Source organism: Scylla paramamosain, chromosome 28 (genome assembly GCF_035594125.1).
Source record: "Scylla paramamosain isolate STU-SP2022 chromosome 28, ASM3559412v1, whole genome shotgun sequence".
Taxonomy (NCBI): domain Eukaryota; kingdom Metazoa; phylum Arthropoda; class Malacostraca; order Decapoda; family Portunidae; genus Scylla; species Scylla paramamosain.
The window spans coordinates 14,109,751-14,134,750 of NC_087178.1; the positions used below are offsets into that span (position 1 = coordinate 14,109,751).

General features: G+C 45.7%; 2 protein-coding genes across 7 annotated transcripts in view; both read right to left on the reverse strand.

Annotated features, from left to right (window-relative positions):
* The window catches only part of LOC135114967 (putative ferric-chelate reductase 1 homolog), a 44,462-nt gene extending 41,223 nt beyond the window's left edge, over positions 1 to 3,239 (reverse strand). For both annotated transcript variants that reach the window (XM_064031289.1, XM_064031288.1), the window contains exon 1: positions 3,056 to 3,239. The gene's annotated coding sequence lies outside the window, so the exon portion shown is untranslated. The remainder of the gene's footprint in view (positions 1 to 3,055) is intronic.
* A 2,568-nt stretch (positions 3,240 to 5,807) lies between these two features.
* Positions 5,808 to 25,000, reverse strand: part of LOC135114968 (serine/arginine repetitive matrix protein 2-like) — a 46,799-nt gene continuing 27,606 nt past the window's right edge. For 3 of the 5 annotated variants that reach the window (XM_064031291.1, XM_064031292.1, XM_064031293.1), the window contains 8 exons: positions 21,433 to 21,720; positions 19,476 to 19,579; positions 18,665 to 18,856; positions 17,967 to 18,136; positions 16,534 to 16,699; positions 10,300 to 13,090; positions 10,038 to 10,145; positions 5,808 to 9,669 (listed from right to left, as the gene is read on the reverse strand). In XM_064031291.1, coding sequence (XP_063887361.1) covers positions 8,126 to 9,669; positions 10,038 to 10,145; positions 10,300 to 13,090; positions 16,534 to 16,699; positions 17,967 to 18,136; positions 18,665 to 18,856; positions 19,476 to 19,579; positions 21,433 to 21,613 — 5,256 coding nt within the window. In that variant the 5' untranslated portion in view covers positions 21,614 to 21,720 and the 3' untranslated portion in view covers positions 5,808 to 8,125. Of the gene's footprint in view, positions 9,670 to 10,037; positions 10,146 to 10,299; positions 13,091 to 16,533; positions 16,700 to 17,966; positions 18,137 to 18,664; positions 18,857 to 19,475; positions 19,580 to 21,432; positions 22,306 to 25,000 lie in introns of those variants that run through there. The other 2 variants (XM_064031295.1, XM_064031294.1) reach the window with 2 other exon arrangements.

A 25,000-nucleotide genomic window follows, 5' to 3' on the forward strand; every position in this document is an offset into this window, starting at 1 on the left:
CTGAAGCTAAAAAAGAAAAAAAAAAAAAGTCGCGGGAAGTGACTTCTTGCAACTGCCACGCTGAAAAAGCCATGGGAGCCGATACAAAACGATTCCTCCCTCCAAACTAAGATTTTTTTCTTTACATCTACGTGAATTTGTTTCCGTAGATAAATCATAAACAATTAAAAGTGGTGTCGTCCGATCAACACATTTCAAGTGCCCATGTTTTCCTTGCGATTTACAAGTGAATCTACCTATTTCATCCTTCACTCCCGTTACAAAGAGCTATCAGTAAAAATTCTATTCGTTACTACACTAACAACAACAGCTACTACTACTACTACTACTACTACTACTACTACTACTACTACTACTACTATTATAGCTCCTACTATTACAAATGATTTCCGCATTACACTATCCGTTTCCCCCCAGGCAATCTTGGGAGACTCGGCGGGAACTTGGGTTTTCGGGCTCGTGAGGCGAAACCCGAGTAACTTCCTGCATGAAACAAAGCAGTGAAGTAAATTTCAGCACAAAATCTAACGCCACGATTGTAACCTTCTGACCCTTGGAACCCAAACACTGGCAACACTGCTCTGACCCACGAAACTGCCGCGCTGATTCTCTACACGTTTCGTTTTAATTTTGGTGGTAATTGTACTGATTTCTAAGCTCATTCCCAGTGCTGATTACACATTTACTTGTTCCCGCTGTCAAAAACTCCGACTTCCGCACAGTGATTCCCGAAGATTCCCGAGGAAGGTGGGAACGAGTGAGAAACGTCGGTATTAAAAAAAAAAAAAAAAAAAAAAAACCTGAATAACACAACAAATATATTATACACCAAAAATTGTTGATTGAATGGAACTGCACAAAATCAAACCATATCTATATCTACCTATCTATCTATCTATCTATCTATCTATCTATCTATCTATCTATCTATCTATATATATATATATATATATATATATATATATATATATATATATATATATATATATATATATATATATGTGTGTGTGTGTGTGTGTGTGTGTGTGTGTGTGTGTGTGTGTGTGTGTGTGTGTGTCCCTACCTGTTTGAGGCTGAGCAGGGGCCGCATACTGAAAACATCGTATCCCCTACGAGCTCATGTAACACACACGGCCGATCTCGTAACTTGTTACGATGCATACTGGAAACATAGGCGCCGCCATATTATATCGTAAATACCCCTCGGAATTTACGAGCTACTGGGAGCACCCGTAACTCAGTTACAATATCGCTATCAAAGTCACCAGCCGTTCCTCTTCAGCTATAATCAAAAGGATTTAGAGATAAAGGACTCTAGCACACTATCTTAGTGTGCAGAACACCGACCACACCGTCGAAGACGTGCTCAGCCTCCGACGTAGTGCGGGAGACACCCAGCGCCCAGCACAACCGTTGTCGGTTTTAATTTAAATATGTGTATGGTTTACTAATGACAAAGAAAGGAAAGAAGAGAAAAGAAAAATACTGACACAGGGTGGTATATATATATATATATATATATATATATATATATATATATATATATATATATATATATATATATATATATATATATATATATATATAGTAGGTTTAAACCGATATATGTATGTTTATGGTTTACCAGAAGCAGAAGTAATAATAATGAATAGTAGTAATAATTAAGAGGAGAGAAAAACTTAGTACTCAATATGTGATTGTTTACATTGTAGACTTCGACGTTGTGATTGGCTCACGTCTCTAAAGGCAGTACATAATTTAGGCTGCGATTGGTTGACGAGATACAAGGTGCCAGCAAGATGAGACTGGGACTTACAAACAAAATGAGTTAGGAAGTGTTATCGATGTCGAATTTGGTTCAAGTATACCTTGTAACGTTCATCGTAGACAGCTCGGAAGTTCTGAGCTGGTAAGTACTTGCGAGGTGGGATATTACCAGTTACAAGTATGCGGCCCCAGCCAACGGGGCTCTCGACATTCCCCACTCAACCTACATAGCAAAGGGTCGCTATTTCTCGCCTTTTTTTTTTTTTTTTTAGCCCTTTCCATATAATGTAGTAGTATTTCCAAAATAATATAAAATATGGAAAAATATCTTTAACAAAGAACAACAACGTCATCTCAAACCAAAGCGAGCTGCTTTATAACCTGGGAGCCGACACGACGTGAAGGCCAAGGGACCGCTATCACGCCGCTGAACTACGTGGGGCTATAATTAGTAAACAGTCAGTGTATAAACATTATTCAGTACGTCATTCTCCACGCATTTCAAACCACTGCAACTCTGGTCCCTCATCTACATAAAACAAAAGAATAACGCCCGTCTCACTAAACTGCCAGATATGATTTTGGTAAATTTGCAGTTTCAACCAATACTCCCCCGTTAAGCCCCCTCCCCAACCTACTAGATCCTCCCCATAAGGTAAACTAACCTAATCTAACATTTTGTAACCTAAGCTCTCCTGGACCCCCTCATGAGGTAAACTTATTAATTTTCGACAAGGTAAAATGAGGCTAGAAATGTTCCAAAGAGTGAGATGTAGACCCAGCGAAGGCCTATAGTTACGTATGATGTATTGGTTGAAACAGCAATAAAACCGTTATTTTTTTTCTGTAAGTAATAGTGCACAGTTCATTGTAACTACTGTTGTAATTATTAACTTATAATTATTTTTTTCTTCTTCTTCTTCTTCTTCTTATTATTATTATTATTATTGTCATTTACAAAGAAAATGCAGTTATGAGGTTGAATTCACACACACATACACAATATATATATATATATATATATATATATATATATATATATATATATATATATATATATATATATATATATATATATAATTAAAGTTCCATCCGTGACTAAAATCACACACACACTCACCTACATATGTAATGACCTCATATTAAAAACCTATGTAAGTTTTATTTAATTAATCAAGCCACTGTAATTGGTCTGTGCATTGGGAGGATAAGAAGGGAGAGAGAGAGAGAGAGAGAGAGAGAGAAAAAAAAAAGGAATTGGGAAGTGTTTTGAGGGTTGGATACTTACTTGGTGGCAGGGTTGGATGGACGGCCGCCTGGAGCACCTCACCAAAAACGCCCTGCTTTTAGTATCCACACTGAGCCTTGCTTCACTTAGTATCTAAGCGGGAAATCCATTAAAACTAATTTATAGTACACACCAGGTCTCAGCGCGGTACACCCTCCCTCTCTCACAGTCAACAGCCAACTACCGTGACGTCACCTGGTGGTGGCCGCAGCGAGCCTCCCGCCTCCCGCCTGCGCTCTAACCTCCACTTTCTCCTCTACCCGCGCACTGACAGTCCAGTGGACTACCTCCTTTTAAAGACACTTGCATTCACTAAAGTAATTACAACTGTAGTTATGGCTCATTGATCATCGGTTACTGAAGAAAATATAAAAACGAATCTACATAAGCAAGAATTTAGTGATAGGTATCGCAGCAAAGGTGTCTGCTAGACTAGACTGGTCTCTGGACTGAACCACTTCAAGCACCCAAATGTGCCCACTTGACTAAGAATAGTAATTAGAATAAGGAAGCGATGAGACACACACCAAGCTTACTAAATAATCTACTACAGCATAATGAAGAACACAAATGCATCCACTGGATACTTATATAGAAAGCTGGGTGCGAGCAAGGAAGCACGCACCGAGCTTTTTAAATAGCCAATCACCGGCCTAGCATGGTGAAGCACTAGGATGTACACAATTATCATTAAGTAGAAATGTGGTGGTGAGAGGAAAAACAGGATGAAGCAGAAGTTCTGTACTTCTCTAAACGTTCCGGGTGCTCTGCTGTGTACTTAAGAAGTCAACGTCAGAAACGTGAAAGACTGCAATAATATTATAATAATGTACAGTGCTTCTGCTTCATCCCTTGTTTCCTTTCAACACAGCATTACACCAAGGAAGTTTTAGACTGGAGCTTCCTTGCATTCTACTCGCTTGCCTTCCACGAAACAGTGAACTATAGGAGTAGGGATTTGCGATGACGCACCTATCTGGATTGTGATCAGAGTTCTAAAATCTGATTCTTAAGAGATTCACAGTATCAAATGAGAAAATCACATGCAATAATTACAAGTGTTAAGAGTGTCCTTATCAAAAGGCAACACTGCTCGTGTTGCCTTTTCCTAAAGCTGATAACAACATTATTTACTGTTTAAGAGGCCAAGTGATTCCTAAGAAAAAAAAAAAAAAGTTAGGGATGGGTACAACTGCCCATGCCAAGATGTGTGGTTCGAGACCTGCTGCTCACAGCAGCGGACAGTTCTTGGGTGTCTAAAAACCGTAATATCTCACTGGCCATGTACTCATCGTTCACTGTTTTAGTATGTAACCAATTACAATTAAAATTATTTAGTATACAGGTTATCTATACTCATAACCTAGCTTTTTTTTTTCTCTTTTATTTATTTATTTTTTTATTTATTTATTTATTTTTTTTACAGCCATGTAATTGCAAATCTGAATTTGAGGGATCTGCCAATTAGTCTAACTGTCACTTCCCTGTATGTCTACTTATTTCTATATCTGCCTCCCTATAAACTAATACGTCTATTTCTCTTTCACTGTATTTTCATGGGGAGACTGGGTAAGGATTTAAAAACCTATGATAACCTGGTCAGTCACCGCGCCTCAAAACACGGGCTGTAAAAGAGCATGGGAGAGGTATAACTAATGTAGTTCTGGAAGCGTGTTGATACACTTCTTCCTTGACGGAGTTTCGTAAACTGGAAAGACAGTAAAGTAGTGATTGTCCGTTAATTTACCGGTGACAGTGATGTAGAAGTAGAACAACATTAAATGATTGAATGATTGGATATTGTATGAATAACTTACGCTTGCTGGAAAGAAGATAGTGGTGGTGATGGTGAAGGTGATGGCGGTGCTGGTGAAGGTGGTGGTGAAGATGTTATGGTTGTAGAAGGAAAATAAAAGCGTCGGTGAATAATTCATTATTATAATACAGTTTGTACAAAGAACAGAGTCGCCATTGTCGAGGGGCGAAGAGACGTAACCCACACTCCCGGAAAGGACACTTTCTCTCTCTCTCTCTCTCTCTCTCTCTCTCTCTCTCTCTCTCTCTCTCTCTCTCTCTCTCTCTCATACTTTCACAGCCCTCCCGGAGAACAATCGACGCGCCCACTAGTAGTATAAGGGAAAAGTTACTGCTTGCTGTCGCTGTTTCTGTCATTTATAACCATATATGTACACTCGCATTAAAGGCGCGCCGTCCCCGGGTGCTGACTGCGGCGCCTTCGTCAACGTGTGCGAGGCGCCGGGGCTACAGGACGCCGGGGGGCAGAGATAGGGAGGAGAGACTGTTTACTGGTTAAGTACTTGTTGAAGGGGGCGAAGGAGCGAGACAGCCATGTTACCGGTATATGTGAAAAAGACAACACAATCGCATCATCACGTCATCATCATCATCACGTCATCATCGACAAAACAAATGCGCATCGTTTCGAAATGGCCACTTAAGTTATAAGCGATTGGATGTCTTATATATATATATATATATATATATATATATATATATATATATATATATATATATATATATATATATATATATATATATATATATATATATATATATATATATATATATATATATAGCCAGAACTCAAAACAATAGAATAATTTAGCTACGTAACTTTTCATTACTAAGTTCATTGAGTATGTGAGATTATCTGAGTTTGAAAGTGGTTGAGCTTTGAAAGGAAATATTATTATTGTTATTATTGTTATATGTTGATGATTAAATGTGTGTGTGTGTGTGTGTGTGTGTGTGTGTGTGTGTGTGTGTGTGAGGACGAGTGTCACCCAGCATACTATCTCATGTCTCAGCACTTTGGCCCTTTCCTTCGAGCGGTGGTCACTAGCCAACACTGTGAACGTCAAGCAGAAAGTTAACTGTTGAGCAAAACGGGAAACGGTTTCATAATGATTTTTTTACGAGAAAGAGAACTGAAAGTAAAATTGTCTTAGTGAGTTGCAACTTCAGACACGAATGAAATGCACGGTTGTTAGATACTGAAGACCAAACTGGGAAACAGGTTAATTGTGATTATTTAACGAGAAAGAGAAAGAAATTTAGCGTAAACAATCTTAATGCGCTGTAACTTGAGTAGAGAGCGAGATTGTTAGATTGAATCCCATGAACATAAACCACCATAGCTACTGTTGTGCTCGGTAAGGTTAGGTTAGGTAAAGTGAGGTTATGATAGATTACGTCAGATTAGAAGTCACTTAACCTAACATATCCTACTGCATCCAAAAATAGTTGGGATGGCTGATATTCGTTTGATGTGTTAGATTATAAAGGCATTAAAAATTGTATGTAAACGAGTATGCCTGAGTCCAATTATTATGTTTTCTATAGCTTTCTCCAATTAAAATTATTGTATTGTAACATGCGTATGACCAAGTTGCCGACACTACTTGCATACAGCATCAGCCGCGGATTGTACAGTCATGGTCAGAAATCTAGTACGTAACATACTGCACCAGTTTACTATGCATTTAGTTTTTCATCAATCGTAAGTCCTTAGGTCTGCCAAGAATCTATCAATTATCTGATTTTGTAAGCAGACTATCAGTTTATTGGAGGACTTAAGACTGAGGGAAAACACAGAGCACAGTGAAAGTGAGCGTCTTCTGATCCCGACGGTACATGAACGAAGATTAAAACCGAAAATTTGGATGCCCAGTACGTCACCAATTGAAATGACAAAAAAAAAAAAAAAAAAATAAAATATCGTGCAGTGTTTTGAGATTCCAGGCTTCACCCCTTCACCAAGGCCCCATGAAAGAAATCCGAGGGAGGAACGTGCGTGTGGTTCTGTTACTGTTATCCCGGGAGACAAGGAATACATAGAGGGAGGCTGAACGGTGAGCAGGTTGGGAGGATTTAGCCAAGTGCACCCCTGCCCTAAGCGACGCGGCTGCTCTCGTGAATAAGTGATGATGTGTACTGAGGAAGAACACACACACACACACACACACACACACACACACACACACACACACACACACACACACACACACACACACACACACACACACACACACACACACACACACACACACACACAAGGATGCAGAATATGCGGAAAACAACAAAAGCAAGGATTTACTTCAGTAATTTAAAATGTAAATTGAATTTGTCATCATTCACACACACACACACACACACACACACACACACACAGTTATAGCAACACGGATTACACAGAAAATCAACTAAAACAGAGGAAAAACAAGGAACGTGTCAGTAATGCACCACAAGCAGTGCATAAGAAACACAAAGGAACACAAAGAAAATACAACCAAGACCTCCAAGACTCCTTCAAGTTAAAGTGATGAGGAAGCAAGGCCGTGTTTCACTGACGAGAGTATCACAAGACGAAAGCGAATCTTCTCTTCAACATATAAACATCTATACGTAATTCCTTTCCTTCAGTCTTCCATTCTGTATTTTCTCACTCAGCCACTTGCCTTTCCTTCTCCTCGTCGCGGTTGTGGTGGTTGTCGTCTTGGTTCTCGTCGTGTTACAAGCTCCACTTCTCGTCTTTCTGGACACATGCACGCACATTCCACAAGCAGCAGCACAACACCCCACGCACACACCCAGTCAGTGTTAAGGTTCGCTAAGTAGTGATAAGGAAGTGAACAGTTCAGCGTTAAGGCGATGAGAGTTCGTCCGTTTGACGTGAAAAAAAAAGAAAAAAAAAAGTGTTATTTCCACCTCGGCGGATCAGCGACTCTCAGCAGGGCGGCAGCAGTTCAGTTATCAGTTTACTTCGTTTCATGGCCCAGCAGCACTCGGACCGACGGCCTGCTTCAGTAAACATGTACCCGCTTCAGTAGACACAGAACATCCGCGTCAGACCCACTTCAGCAGCAGCACCTGGCCGGCGGAGGGTCGGTGCGCGCAAGCACGCACACGCGCGCGCGCGCGCGCACACCCACGCACGCACGCACGCACGCACGCACGCACGCACGCACGCACACACACACACACACACACACACACACACACACACACACACACACACACACACATACACACACAGAGAGCAGCGGTGCCTCATATGGTCCACACCTGCACCTTCTCGGCCACGACGCACCAGTTGGCGTGATCGTAGTAGGAGGAGATGATGTGCAGGTTGTGCACGTACTTCTCGATGAGTTGGTCCAGCTCACCCTCGCGGAACACGTGGTAGTAGCGGTGCAGGGTGGGCGCGCCCCCCATGTCGCTCTGGAGGGAGTCCTGCGAGGTGGAGGTGTCGCGGCTCAGGCTGTTCATCTTCTGCGTCCTTTCTGCCTTCTCCAGATCCAGGGAACCGCTCCGCACCAGAGGCGGAGTGGACCTGGACGAGGCTGCCTCCTTCTGCTCCGTGGCTGAGTCTAGTGACCCTTGAGAGCGCAATTCTCCACGGCGAGGACCATCGGCCTTGCCCTGGGTTGCAGCCCTTCGCCGAGCACCTCCCGCCAGGATCTGCTCGCGGGACAGCTGCACGCTGGCCAATTGCTCCTCCCGACGCTTCTTTTGTCGCTTCTCGTTCTCACGTGCACACAAGCGACATTTTGTCTTCTTGCCGTCCTCGCTCTCCTTCTGTGATTTGGTGTCCTCAATCCTCACTTTGAGGGGGCTCGAGTGTTGCCTCCGCGACCGTGGGGGAGTCTCTTCTCTGGCTAGCGACGGTTGCTCCTTGAAACCTCGAGGGCTGGCTTCCTTGCTCTCTGTCTCATCTTCTGATCCTAGCCTGGAGGTCTTCCTGGGTCCGGGCAGCACCAGAGGCCGTACGGGATCCCTGAAGGTGCCATGATTAGGCCGATGGTCTTCAGGGCTCAGCAGCGGGAGGCTGCTCTCGCTACGACTCATTTTGAACAAATCTAGGGAGAAGGGTCCCTCGCGGAACAGCGACATAGCTACGTGCGAGCCCGAACGGGACTCTCCGCTGCTGGTGGAGGGCGTCGGTGAGCTGAGCAGCGGACTCCTGGAGGCGGCATCCTCCTTTCCGAGCTCCTTAGGAACGGAGGGGGAGGTAGAGGACACGCTGCTGCTGGGGGAGAGCGCTCCTCGACAAGGCGCACCGAAGGGGAGCTCCAGGCCGCTCTTCCTCGCTTCCTGAGATTTTTTCTTCTCAAACTCAGACAAACCTTTGAAGATGCCCTCGGGGGAGTAGCGCCCCCTCCAGGAGGAGGGTGGTGGCAGGTTAACGGTCTCGGTGAGGGGCTTGATGGCCACCTCTGCCCAGGGCTTCATGTCCCCACTGCGAGAGAGCGGGTCGGTGCCCATTGGGGACAGCGCCTTGGCTTGCTGGTGGTGGCGCTCGGGCACGCGACTCCTCAGGCTCTGTCGGTCCAGTAGCGGCTCTGGACTCCGGCTGTGCCTTCTGGATTCAGGCTTATGCTCCATGGCGGGTTGGAGGGACAACGGCTGATCCAGATGGGCGATGGTCAGCTTCCGCCGGGCTTTGGGGCTTCTCTTCAAGCTGGCTTCCGGCGCACCGTCCCCTGTCGCGCCCGCTGAGCTGCCCGCTGAAGATGTGCTGAGGAAGGAGGAGGGCGCCGATCCCATGCTGACTGGCCGCTGCTTTCCACTCTCCGCCTCCCGCCGCGACGTCCCTGTAGGACAGATACGCACTCATTCTTCAGGATAACACCGAGGAAGCCAGTGAATGAGTCACTGAAGGAATGAATTAGATGGAGAATCAGTAAGCGCATGCGTCAGTCGGTAGACAAGTTAGTGAGTGAATCAGTGAGGGCCCGTGGAGCAGGTGTTGAGTGAGTCAGTGTGTGTGTGTGTGTGTGTGTGTGTGTGTGTGTGTGTGTGTGTGTGTGTGTGTGTGTGTGTGTGTGAGAGAGAGAGAGAGAGAGAGAGAGAGAGAGAGAGAGAGAGAGAGAGAGAGAGAGAGAGAGAGAGAGAGAGAGAGAGAGAGAGAGAGAGAGAGAGAGAGAGAGAGAGAGAGAGAGAGAGAGAGAGTTTCACATACCGAGTGTCTGGTCGACGAAGGCACGGCTGACGGAGGAGGACCTGGTGAAGGCTGCTGACTGGGCTGCATTGCGGCGCCTGTCCGCGAGGCCCCGGTACACCTCCGACCCTGGGGTGGGTAGGAAAGGGTGAGCTGGGGGTGGGGAGATGCTTCTGTATGCACACACACACACACACACACACACACATACACACACACACACACACACACACACACACACACACACACACACACACACACACACACACACACACACACACACCTGAGTGTTCACGGGCGTCCTCACTGATAGTGTCCATGCGGTGCACGTCCTCAACTAGTGACAACTTAGGTATCTCTGCTGGCGGTGGGGCGTTCCTCTCCGCCGCCGCCGCCGCCCCTGGAGAAGGCACCGCTCGCCGCCGCTCCTCCTCCTCCCGCCGTTTTATTTCCTTGTCCAGCTCCTCGATGTCCTTTTCAGTTGGCCACCCGCGCTCAATGACAGAGGAGCCGGAGTTCGGGGAGGAGGAAGCAGACGAGTCGCTGTCCAGGTCGTCCGTCTCAGGGTTGAACACGTCGAAGGTGAGGTAGCGAGGCACTGTCTTGCGCACGATCTGCACGTTCCTGCTGCCGCTGCTGCCTGTCTTGCGGATGATCTCGATGTTCTCCCCCAGCAGGAGCGAGGACAGCTGCTGCGTGAAGCTGGTGTCCCGCTTCACAACCTGCGGTTCGTACTTGAGGATGTGTTGCTTGCCGCCCCCAGTGCTTGGGGCAGACGAGTGGGCAGAGTGGAGTGGCTGGGAGGGGGGAGCGGCAGTGATGGGGGGCGGCACCTTGGGCACTGTGGGTGACTCGTGCTGCCTCACTGAAGGCGGCGATGGTTGTGGCGGCGGCGGTGCCGAAGGCTCGGTGCTCATCACCGTCCTCGGAGGCAGTGGGGTGTGGGACGAGAAGTAGGAGCCCGTGGTAACATTGGGAGGCGGCGTGGCGGGAGGCGTCGAGCCGCAGTGACTCATCACTCGTGCCAGCCCGCTGCCTCCACGGCCCAGAACAGGCCGCGGCGCCTGGCTCGCCACAGTTTTGATGGCAGGCGCTTCACGCACCACTGGTGGCGCCGCTTCAGTCTTTACTTTCTCGGGGGTGGGTGTGACGGTGGGCCCCGGGGCGGTTGCGGGGCTGGCAGTGGTCTCCGGGAGGGAGTCTGAAGGCGGACTGACGCGGCGCTGTGGCTCAGGTCGGCTGGCTCCGGCCAGCACTTGTGTCCCCATCTTGGGTCCTGTCTTCACCCCGCCCTTGGTTCCAAGGAAGCGGTTGGGCGTAAAGTACCGCCCGCCCCCCGGACCTGGGGACTTGGGAGACTTAGGGGACCTGGGGGACTTCGGGGAGTGTTGTTTGTCAGAGCCTTCCGAAGACTCCGAGGAGACGGAACGGTGCCTCTCCTTATCAGCATCGGCTGTCCCGGCCTGGCCTGGCTTGGGCACGAATATCACAGACACACAGCTGTCCTCGGAGTCCAGGCTCGTGTCGCTCTGGAAGCTGTTTTCCTTGGAACTGTCGGAGCTTTCCTCGCGGGAAGGTTTTCGCTCACTCGGCTCTCTACTCAGTAACTTTTTCTCCATCACACACGTCCTCAGAGCCTCCCCGCCCTCACAGGATCTCCCCAGCTGGTAAATTCCCTGACCCTTGCGTTGGGCTTCCGTGTGTTTCTGATCGTCGGTCAGACTGGCGTCCGAGCAGCGGGTCTCGGCGTCTCCAGACTCGTCCTCCGTCCCCTCGCGGGATTTAGTCTCCTTAGGCACCAGGATTTCGCTTTTCCACGACTGAAGGAGCTTCACGATGCCCTTCTTAAGAGAGGAGTCTGACTTTTCCCTTTCAAAGCGGTCGAGACTCGCCGTGCGGAGTCGCTGGAAGCTATCACGGATGTTCTGCAGCCGCCGAAACTGAGTGGTGAAGAGGGACTCGCGGAGACTTTCCCGCCTCTCGGGTCTGTTGCCGTAGATGAGATCTTCGTTCAGGGAGCTTTGTTTCTGAATGCTCTGTTTCAGCTTTTCTTTCTCCAGAAGCCTGTCGATGCAGATAAACTCGTCGTTGAGGGAGCTCTGCTTAACGATGCAGGCTCCCTTGGGGATGCTGAGGTGGTCCTCGTCCTGTTCTGGCGTCGCCTCTGCCTGGCTCGCTTTCGGTGCCTGACTGATTTCAATAACAATGGGAGTTTCCACGTCACTCGCGTCACTTTCGTTAATAGAGGCCTTTTGTTTCTTGAGGGCAGGTCTTTTCCTGCCTGTAGGTGGAGGGCTGCCTGCACCGCCCTCTGTAACGTCCCTACTACTCTCTGCTCCATCTCCACCTCCTGCACCAACACTTCTTAATATCTCTCCTTTCTCTGAATCGGTTCTTTCCTCTCTTTCTGTTTGCCCTCTTTTCTTTGTTGCCGCTGTTCCCTTATCATTGTCAGTGACATTTTCCTTCTTTTCATCGACATCACCAACACTCACACCGCTGCTGGGCACCTTCTTCAGAGCACCGCCACGTTCAACCTCCGCCGTCAGCTCGCGACTTGACAGCGACAAACACGACGAGCTCGACTTGGATCGCAGGACGCTACTGGACGTCTCGCTTGACGTGCTCGACGCGAGGCCTTCCCGGCTCACCGACTTCTCCTTCGGGAAGAGCGAGCTGCCGTGTGCCCCGAGCAGACCGCTGAGGGACCGTGGCGATGTCTGTACTAAATCAGTCAAACTCTTGGATTTAGCCTTGCCTTCTGGGTCTCCACCTGTGGTAGTGCCACCGGCGGAGGTCGGCAGCAGTGGGAGGGGGGATAAGGGAATGTCCAGCAGGGCGGGATCGTCGGGTTCCAAATGACGCAGCTCGATAGGCACGTCGTCCAGGTTCTCCTGAGAGTCCAGGGAGCCGTCGTTGCTGACGGAGCCCCGCTGGCCGCCGCCGCTGAGTGAGGGTCGCGGCTCGCACGTCCCGCCCACCTCCATGTCTGATTTGAAGGCAGAGAGGCTGCCGCCGTGCAGGAACCACGACTTGCCAGAAGACGATGACCCTCGACGACTACTGGTCAGCTTCTGTCGAACACACGTCAGTAGAGATGGAGGGAAGCCTCGATATGATGACGCCCTAACCCTGACCAGAAGCGACGCACCATAATATTCAGTATATATAGTCAGTATATTTCATGACTTGTGTGTCATATCATAATATACTAGTATGTCACCAGCAAGGAAGGACGCAACCATCGTCACCACACACACTACAAGGGAATACTACTTCAACACGGCTCAGCAGGACACTGGGCAGGCCACCGAGGGGTGAGGCCGCACCTCCCCCCACGGCACAGGCACAAGTGGAGGCGGGGACATGCATGCAGCGCTGCCACAGGGACGCCACGGCACTCACAGGTGGAGGGAGGCAAGCTTAGCGAGGCAGGTGAATGGGCAAATGTAATAACAGTACTGTGTGTGTGTGTGTGTGTGTGTGTGTTGGCATTTATCTGAGCGTCTGTATCTCCGTCGTGTGGTAGTCTTTGTCGTGTGGCCTCCTCTGTCTGTTTGTCTGTTTGTCTACTTGTATGTCCTCCGTCTATTTCTGGATCATAATACAGTTCACGGATCAACACACGGGCTCTCACGCAGCTCCCAAGTGAAAGGTTCGCATCAGGTGACCCGGTCCTTCATGCACAAAACACTCCCGCACCTCGCCCTCACCTCATCGCCACACTGCAACACTTTCATTCCCGTGAGGCACTTTCACCAAATCTCATATCACGAATTCTCGCATTTCATATATCTTTCCCATTCTCACCTGGGCTATTAATCAAAATGAAGCGGAGAAACAGGAATACGCGATTTATTATTATCTTTAATTCATGCATCATTTTTTCTCTCTCGCGACTCCAATTTTTTGTGATGTTCTAGAAATTGACACATAATTGATTGATTGGTTGAGAGAGAGAGAGAGAGAGAGAGAGAGAGAGAGAGAGAGAGAGAGAGAGAGAGAGAGAGAGAGAGAGAGAGAGAGAGAGAGAGAGAGAGAGAGATACATTACTTGCATTTTTGTTCGTAGACGCTTTTACCTTTTATTTTTCGCTCTTTTGGTTGTTATGATCACCTCTGTTTCCACTATGAACGCAAGAGTTTGTGTGTCGATATCACTAATGGATATGTTCAGCGTCCGAGTAAGCAAGTGTTTTTGCAGGTGTTTATTTGTATTTATTGTTGTAATGGCAGAGAGATTAATGCCGTGTTCAGAAACGTTTTGCTCTCTCGCTACGTCTATTTTCAAAGCCCACAGAGATGGTTAACCTGGTTCTCAAGAGTGGTTTTCATGTTAGTAATATAAGAATCTTGTTAATCTGTCTCTAAAACCATAAAACACCCTTAGAAATCCGTGCAACTTCAACTAGAGCCCTTTGAAAGTAGTGGAGGTGTGGCGCAGAAGTGTTTCAGAATATGTCCTAGAAGACCAACCAGCACGCATTTGTGAGTTGGTCATTGTCTTTGTCTTTACGAGTCTGAGTGATGCACGTGCTGAGTGATTGGTAAGGCGTTCAATGTCCAGCTGTTCTTTTACATGGTCACCCTCTAGATCAGTAATTCCTACACTTTTTTGTTTTGTGACTAAATGCAATCCATCCCAAACACAGTGACTCTGAATGCGTGTACATGTAATGCAGTAGTATTAATTACCAGCCATTTTGATATCTTGCACTTATAATTCATTCGCAGTCTCTGACACCACCCAGTGACCTTCAGAAGCACCCTCGTGATCATGGGACTAGGAACCGTTTCTTTAGATCAGTTGTTCGGCATTTCAAGACTCGCAGCGGTACACAAGTAGTAGTAGTAGTAGTAGTAGTAGTAGTAGTAGTAGTAGTGTGTCAGTTGGGACATTTCATCTGAACCACCAAATCTCATAGTGACTCTCTCTCTCTCTCTCTCTCTCTCTCTCTCTCTCTCTCTCTCTCTCTCTCTCTCTCTCTCTCTCTCTCTCGTCTCCACTTCCTTATCTTTCCTCCCCTTCGCCCCGCCACGTATCACACGATATTTTTTCCCCTGAACGTCCAACGGGAAAACAAACTCAAATTTGTTTTCCTGCAGAACTTTGAGTGTAAACACCTGGCGTGACGTGATGTGTGTGTGTGTGTGTGTGTGTGTGTGTGTGTGTGTGTGTGTGTGTGTGTGTGTGTGTGTGTGTGTGTGTGTGTGTGTGTGTGTGTGTGTGTAATTTCGAGGGTGAGGATCAGACTTGCTCGAAAAATGTAAAAAATGAATAAATGTATAAATGAATAGATAAATAAATAAATAAATAAATAAATAAACATATCAATAAATAAACAAGCATATAAATAAATAAATGGATAGATAAATAAATAAATAAATAAATAAATAAATAAATAAATACATACATAAATATTGATAAAACAATATTGTAATAATAAGACAAAAATTGCAATTATAATAATGATAATGATGATGATAATAATAACAATAATAATAATAATAATAATAATAATAATAATAATAATAATAATAATAATAATAATAATAATAATAATAAAACATCTTTAAAAACGAAATAACATTAAAAACTGACAACTTGCAGGTCAAAGCAAAAAAAAAAAAAAAAAAAATTACTGTCTTTCTCTGGAACGAATAACTTAAATAATAAGCTTAATCTGAAAAGGTTTGCAAGTGTCAGTGCAGAGTGAGGTAAGGGGAGGGGGAGGAGGGAAGGGAGAGGGAGAGGGAGAGGGAGACGGAGAGGGAGAGGGAGGGGCGCGTACAGGTGCAGTAAGGGCTAAAACCACGACAAAATGCTGTGCAGGAGAGTTCTTACAGCAGCTGTTTGGTTTCTCGTCTAGTAGTAAACAGGAAAAAGAGTTATGATTATTCTGGCTAATTTGTCAGGAAAAAAAAATCTATGTTTATTAATAGTAAGAGTAAACAGTGGTATGGATCATTGGAAAAAGTCTTAAAGTTCCTCTATTGTATAGCCAAAAAATGTACCATTCAATTTTCCAGCAGGTGTGAGGAAGGGAGGCAGAGAGGGAGACTAGGAGGTGACAGGGAAACTTTCGAGCAGAGATGAAAAGAAATAGCGAGAGGAAAGTATGTGGTCAAGCAATTATTTATTCATTCTCTTTTATTTATTACCATCGTTCATTTAAAGTTTGCTTTGATTTATGTGAAGATAATAGTAAGTAATGATAAGTTATCTTTATATACGAAAAGTATTGTATTTATACATTATTAGTGTTAACAACTGTCATACTTGATTAAAAAGCTGAGGAAGGCAACGAGGATGACCACAAACTTACTAAGAAAGAAGATACATTACAGAAAAGGGCAGAGAGAGAGAGAAATAACAATGATAAGAAGGAGCGCAGATAAGGAAAAATCGAAAGAAAATAGAGTGACGAGGGAGGGAGGGAGGGGAGAAGAATCCGAGAGAAAGAGAGATATAAAACATTGAATAAACAAGAAACACTGCTCTATTCGCCTCGATCAACCTGCTTGCTATTGTCGGAGGCTACCTGTAGTGCCCGCCGAACGAAGCTGTAGCAGCTCTCGTTGGGGCTACTGAGGTCTGACGAGCTCTGAGAGGAGGAGGCGGCTCCAATCGGGTCTATGGCACGTGACCGAGTGCGTCTGCGGCCATTTTTGCGACCCCCGTGCCTGCGAAGACGAGGAACATTATGATTCAGGCGCGGGACGTGACAAAAAGGATATTTAAAGTGTAAAGTAGTGAAGCTGTACTTAAAGCAAATGTAAAATTAGTTAATCTAAAAGTTTTTCTTTATAGCCCCGTGCCTGCAAAGACGAGGGACATTATAAATCATGCACAAGACGCGATAACGAGGAGAGTTAAGATGTAAAGTAGTGATGTAGTACTTGAAATTATATAAAATGAATTAATCTGAGACCTCTTCTTTTTTTTCAATAACCCTGTGCCTGGGAGGAGGTGGACTTAAATGAAGGACATACTTACTAAAACAAAGAATTTAAGTGTAAGGTAGTGATACAGTACTTAAATAAAATAAAATAAATGAGTTAATGGAAGGCCTTTTTTTTTTCAGTGGCTCTGTGTTTGGGAGGACGGTTGACATTAAGGGTGTATTAGATAAAAAAGGGGGAATGAAAATATGAAGTAGTAGTGCAATGCGTGGAGATATAAGAACATTTGAGGCCATTTCTACATGTTTGTCAATAGGGTGAACATTATCATTCCCATAAAATACGTGGTAACAAGAGGGACATACGTGGAAAACTGAGAAATAAAGGTATGAAAAGAGATTCAAGAAGTAAATAGAGAATAAGAACAAAAAGTACGTGGAAAAAGATCAAGGTGTAAAAGAGGGCAATTGTAAATGTAACATAGGCAAAACAACAGGAGTTAGAATGTAAAAAGAGGATTAAGGTATAAATTTCGTGAGAAAAAGATGAGACTAAGGTGTGAAAGGGAATTTAAGTATAACACGCGTGACAAAAAGCAGAGAAGGTGAAAAATACGTAAAAAAAAAAAAAATAAATAAATAAAAAAAAAAATAAGGTCCAGAAAAGGAAACTAAAGTGCAAAGTGCGTGGAAAGGGAAACACTAGAACGTTAAACTGAAATGAAGGTGTGCACTACGTGAAGAAAGGAGAGTTACGTGATAAGTAATGATGATTTATAATAATCATTGATTGTGCCTAAGACGATAATGTGATTCGTGTATAACGCTTGAAAAATCATTTATTTCAGTATCCTCTTCTCCTCCTCGTTCTCCTCCTACTTTTCCTCTTGCCTTCCTCTCTAATATTTTAACTTTTTACCAAGCAGTTAATTAGAATAAGTTCCTAAGCAGCCAAACAAGAATTTCAATGTTTAGTGTTATATCGCCAACGTATATAACCAATTGTAATCCTTCTCCTCCTCCTCCGCCTTCCCCTGGCTGCCACGAACCTGTTGGAGGGACAGGAGTCGCTGTCGCTGTGGTTGTGGGCGTGGTAGTGTAACACGTCGTCATCGTCAGTGGTGGTGGAGTTGAGGTCTCGTTCGATGCTTGACGTCTTGTCGTCGCTGGAGGAGTGCTCGGGGCGGTGCCACGGTACCAGCACGTCCTGAGACTCGAACTGCGGGGCGAGGGGCGTGGTAGTGAGTGTGTGTACGAGAGAGAGAGAGAGAGAGAGAGAGAGAGAGAGAGAGAGAGAGAGAGGGAGAGGAGAGAGAGAGAGAGAGAGAGAGAGAGAGAGAGAGAGAGAGAGAGAGAGAGAGAGAGAGAGAGAGAGAGAGAGAGAGAGAGAGAGAGAGAGAGAGAGAGAGAGAGAGAGAGATAATGGAAAGTACATGAGCAGAAGGAAGAAGCATAGTAACGTGTGTGCCTAGACATACGTACGTATTTGCATATCTTAAAGGTAATGCATGCATAAATAAATAAACATAAATGATAAATAAATAAATAAAATAACCTGACAAAGCACTGCAAGTAAAAAGACAAGACACACACACACACACACACACACACACTTAAGAATTTTCTCCAACACTTTCAGCAAGCATCCTACACTTTCATCTCTACGTATACTCCGCTTCTTTCCCCCCCCTCCCTCCCCCAATATCTTCCCGCCTCGCAACTCCCACGCACGCCGCCCTTCACGTACCTTCCTGTGCCGCTGCTCCATCGCCCACACACTAATCATAAGACGCCCGCCAATCCGCAGTATGCGCGCCAGCTCCCTGAGGGCCCGCACCCGCCGCTCCGTGGTGGCGAAGTGGTGGATGACGGCAATGCTGAGAGCGGCGTCGAAGGCCTCATCACGGAAGGGCAGGGCCAGGTTATCACTTACCATCACCTGAGGGAGAAGAAGGAGGAGGAGGAGGAGATGAGGATTGTGATGTAAAAGTGTAGGAGTGAAGGAGTGAGGAAAGAAAAGAGGAGCAGGGGAAGGAAATAGATAATACGGTGTTGGTGATGAGATGGGGAAAGAATAAAGGAGTAAGTAAAGACATGGAATAAAAATAGGAGTAAAAGGAAAGGAAGTATTGGTGGTGGTGGTGGTGGTGGAGGTGGTAGTGATGGTGGAGGTGGAGGTCGTGGTGGCGAGATAAGAGAGGAGTAACAGAACAGCAAGAATATAGGAAAAGGAAGAAGGAAAACAGAAGAGAAGGAATAAGAGACCAAGGGAAGAGGCAGAAGAGGAACGGAAGAATGAGGGACGAGGAAGAAATAGGAATACGAGAGGAGCAGACAAAGAGATGAAAGAGCAAGAGGAGTAGAAGAAAGAAGAATAAGTAAGAGGAGAAAATTTTGAAACCCGAGGAAAAGGAGCAGGATAAAGACGAATGAGAAAAAAAAAAAACAGACTGACTGACTGGAATTTTGCGTCACAAGGATGAGGTCATAATGCTCTGGGAAGGAGGAGGAACAGAAGGACAAGGATGAGGGTGACAAGTACTCGCAGTCCTCCTCACCTCATGGTCTCTCTCTCTGGCTGTGTTGGTTAGGTTGAGGCAGCGATCCACACCAAGCTTCATCACTTTCTGGTTAACGTGTAGGTACTTTCCATTGCCACATCCTGACGAGAAGTAAGGGAAGGATGAGGAATGATGAGTAATGAGTGAAGTGCATAATGTAAGGAGTAACTTGTAACTGTACCGTCACACGCACACACACACACACACACACACACACACGAACGCGCGCCATCCTCCTTCTACTTCTCCTCCTCCTCCCCTCCCCCCTCCTCCTCCTCCTGCTCCTGCTTCTCCTCCTCCTCCTCACAACAATCTACACATATCCAATCCCTCCCACACACACTACCAAAATTCACAGCGCCTTCTTCCTCCTCTTCCTCTTCTTTTTTCCTTCTTGCTCTTCCTCCTCATCTTAACACACACTCCCATCCACATCCCTCCCCCAAACACGTTTTAGGAAAATATGATAAAACACTTTTAAGACAAAACATGACCTCCTCCTTCTCCTCCTCCTGCTCCTCTTCTTCTTCTTCCTCCTCCTCCTCCTCCTCCTCTTGCTCCTCCTCCTTCTCAATCCTATCAAAATACAATTATGGGATCACAGGCCACCTAGCTACATTTGAAATCAGAAAATTTTAACTTGGCTAGAATAGTTTAATATAAATTAGATATGATGATGTAGCCTTATTTAATCTCCTCCACTCTAAATATACCCAAGGAGGATGATCTTTACGTGATTTAGCTAAGAACATCGTCACAGGACACTTACCTAATCTTACCCCACTCTACAAACACGGTGACTGATGTTCATGTAATCCCAGTGAGGTAAAAAAACACAATAGTTAAGAAACACGCTCAAAAGGAAGACAATGACCTAACCTACCACACCCCAAAAGTACGGCGACTGATCTCCATGTTGCATCTCTAGCTATCTTCTACCGCTATTTTCGTGCTAACTGCTCTTCTGATCTTGCTAACTGCATGTCTCCGCTCCTCCCACGGCCTCTCTGCACAAGACTTTCTTCTTTCTCTCACCCCTATTCTGTCCATCTCTCTAATGCAGTATTCCCAATCATTCATCCCCTTTTCTGGTAAACTCTGGAATTCCCTGCCTGCTTCTGTATTTCCACCTTCCTATGACTTGAACTCCTTCAAGAGGGAGGTTTCAAGACACTTATCCTTCATTTTTGACCACCACTTCGGACCCTATTCGGGACCGGCATCTCAGTGGGCTTTTTTTATTTATTTATTTTTTGTTTATTAGATTTTTGTTGCCTTTGGCTGGTGTCCCTCCTACATAAAAAAAAAAAAATGTAATCCTAATGAGATAAAAATACAATGGCTGAGAAACACACGCTCAAGAGGACACCAACCTAACCCACCCAATTCCAAAAAAATAAAGTGACTGATCTTCATGTTATCCCAGTGAGGTAGAAACAGTATAGTAAAGAAACATTCACTCAGAGGACACTAACCTAATCCAGCCGACTCCAAAAATAGAGTGATTTATCCTCATGTGGCAAGGACATGAGGCAATCCCATTCCCAATGAGGCAAGAACGATATCGTCAGCGGACACCAACCTAACCTACCACACTCCACAAATACGGGGACTGATCTTCATGTAATAGTAAAGAATCACAAACTTAGGAGACACAAGCCTAACCTACCACACCAAGAATAGGGTGACTGATCTTCACATAATTCCAATGAGGTAAAACACCAGTGTGGTAAGACAACACTCAATCACTCACTCAGGGCACACAAACCTAATCTACCCGACTCTAAAAATAGGAAAACTGATCTTCATGTAACTCCAGTGGGGTAAAAAGGGTATGGTAAGCAACACTCACTCACTCAGGACACACAAACCTAACCTACCATATTTCAAAAACAGAGTAATTGGTCTTCATAATCTCAAAGAGGTAGAAGTACTATGACAAGAGAACACTCACCCACATCGGCCACGAAGGACCCCGGCTCCAGGTCGAGGAGGAACTGCCTGACGCGGGGCCACACTCGGTGCCTGCCGCTCGAGAAATGCACCGAGATCTGGTCATACACATCGTGGACGTAGGCGCGCTCGAGGGCCAGCGAGCGAGCCTCCCTCTCCTTGCGGCTTTCCTCCGGACTCATGGTGCTGCCACGGCCCCCACACGCCCGCGCTCCGGCACGCCCCGCCCACACCCTCACCAGCAGCAGCAGCAGCACCACCCTCACTGCCGCCCACCGCCCTCATCCGGCTGTCAGGACCAAGAAGGATATTATTAAACAATCCATTCCCCGAAGTGAGGCGAGGGAACGGCAGGAACACATGAGCATGAGAAGAGGAAGAATGCACGGAGCAGACAGAGGAAGGTGAAGAGATGGAGAGGATAGAGGATCTGGGAAAAAAAAAGGAAGATAAATTAGAAAACAAAAAGAAGAGGCGAGGAAGATGAGATAGAAGAAATAGAGGAGGAGAATAAATAAAAAGAGGAAGTATAAGAACGGAGAAGGAATAAATGAGGAAGAAAAAAAGGAGAAATAGAAAGAAGAGAAAATAGAAGAAATGGAAGGAAATGAGGAGCATGAAAAGTATAGCACATTCTGGAACTCACAGCGGCGATTGTTTCTTGCAGATCATGAGCAGAAGGGAAGAGGTTGCTTGATAATCTGACGCCAAGATGTGCACGAGATTACAAAGTTACAAAAAATTATAAGTAAAAACAGCAGAACATCCTTACGTCCTCTCTGGACTAACTAATTACACTACTACTACTACTACTACTACTACTACTACTACTACTACTACTACTACTACTGCTACGACTACTACTACTACTACTACTACTACTACTACTACTACTACTACTACTACTACTGCTACTACTACTACTCTAATTAGTTGCAGGGGGAGTAAGTACAGAACAATAGAAGACTAAGCAAGAGCAAGAAATTCTGAGTCACGTCAGGAAAATGTAAGTAAGCAAATGCATTAGCAAGAAAATTACGAGTAAGACAAGAGCAAAAATAAATAGACGAAAATAAAGAAAAGACACAAAACCATAAGAAAATTAGACGCTTGCTAGAGACATTAGATGCAGGCGTGTGTGTGTGTGTGTAGGCTAGACACCAAACTCACTCGTCCATGAAAAGAATGGAGAAGAGAGCAAGAAGAGAGGAAGAAAAGGACGAAAAAGAAAGGAAGAAGAACTCACAGGAGAACGAAGGGAGAAAGAACGCCACGGAAGCAGCAGGATGAGGGAGAAGAATCCACAGAAGAAGGCCGAGTAAGTATGAGGAGTAAGTCAGAGAATAAAGAAGAGGAACGGAAGAAGATGAGTCCGCGAGACGAAGAGGAAGGGGATGACTCATAAGAAAAGCGAAAAAGAACTATGAGAGGATGAACACCAGGCGTCAATAAGAGGAGGATGAGGAGGAGGAGGAGTAGGAGGAGGAGGAGGAGGAGGAGGAGTTCATGAGAGGAAGAAGACCACGAGAGCAAAAAGAATAGAAAGCATTCGTGAGTGAAGAAAAAGAACGAGAAGAGGTGGAGGAGGAGGAGGAGGAGGAGGAGGAGGAGGAGGAGCCAAGGACCGAAATAGGCCGTGACTGGATCCTATTGAATCAAGAGGCATGCGGTGACCCCCCCTTCCCCTCCTCTCTTTTCCCTCCCCCCTTCCCCCTTCCTTCCCATTCCTTGACGTGGAAGACTTAAAGAGAGAGAGAGAGAGAGAGAGAGAGAGAGAGAGAGAGAGAGAGAGAGAGAGAGAGAGAGAGAGAGAGAGAGAGAGAGAGAGAGAGAGAGAAGGAGGGGGAGAGGGGACAAAGAGGCCTGACTCAACCTTATTTAGCCAAGATGTGTGCAAGGATCCTCCCACTTTCCTCCTCCTCTTCCTCCTCCTCCTCCTCCTCCTCCTCCTCCACCTCCTCCTCCTCCTCCTTTTCTCTCTTCCTTCCTCTTCTTTCTCTCTTCCTCCCTCAGTCACCTTCCCCTTTTCTCTTCCCTCTTTCTTTCCCTCTTCATGACACGGCAATCCCCCGAAAGAGAGAGAGAGAGAGAGAGAGAGAGAGAGAGAGAGAGAGAGAGAGAGAGAGAGAGAGAGAGAGAGAGAGAGAGAGAGAGAGAGAGAGAGAGAGAGAGAGAAAGTTTTGGCGGGAATCCAAGCTCATTTCACCTTTCAATTTCGTCGCGTCGGAAACAGATAGACAAGATACAAAGGAAAAAAAAAATGAAAGGAGAGAAAAAGATGGAAAAAAAAACAATAGATACGAAAAGAAAGAAATTTGCAACCTAATAAGATCAGATAGTGTTTTTAGTATTGTGATAGGGAGGTAGTCATTGGTGGGTGATACTCAAGTCATAGGTCAGAGGATAATCAAGAGAGATAAGCCTGATTTCAAGGTATTCACATCAATAGGGGCCAAAAAATGTCTCTAGACTCAGTCGCCTTGACTACAGGCTTCGTGAAGGTAACATGTGGATCTATAAACACTTCCACCTATTTACTCAACCACATCCACTCAACCTCTCAACCAACTCCACCCACTCACACTCACCCAACCACCTACCTCAATTAGCCCTCCCAACCATATCCACCCATCCACCCACCATACACTATAGATTCACCCACCTGTCCATCCACCAATCTCATATCCAATAACCCACCTATCCACACTCACTCATACATCCTACCATCCACACCCACCAATCCATCCACCTACCAGTCCATCCATCCTACCATCCACTGCACATTAACCCACACATACACACCCATGGCTACCCACTAATCCATTCACCCATCCACTAACCTACTCACTCATTCATATCCATCCACCCAACCACTTATCAATCCGTCCACCCTTCTATTCACCTACACCAAACCCACCATCCACACTTCATCCACACACCCAGTCATCCTCACTCCCCACTCACCCATCCATCCATCCACCCATCCACTCTCTTACAACAAACTCACCATCCACACCATCTACTCATCCACCTACCCAGCAATCCACCGACTCATCAACACTACCCCACTACTCACCCATCCACCCGTTCACCCACACCAACCCACACATATACGAGTATCTACCCACTCACCCATCCACTCGTACATTCGCCCTCCCATCCGCCATTTAACCTCCCCACCTATCTGTTCACCTGCTCATCTGATCCCCCCTATCTCCCAACACACACACACACACACACACACACACATCTACCATTCACCCATTCGCCCAACTCCACCCATTCACTCACTCCTCGTTCGTTTGTTTATTCACTCACTTATTCATTCAGACACACGCGCGCACACACACACACACACACACACACACACACACACACACACACACACACACACACACACACACACACACACACACACACACACACACACACATATATATATATTTCCCGATAAATCGCAGGAAATAGCACACAACAATAAGATAAAAGAAGACCATGGTAAAAATATCTATTCTTATAATAATAATGATAATAATAATAATAATAATAATAATAATAATAATAATAAT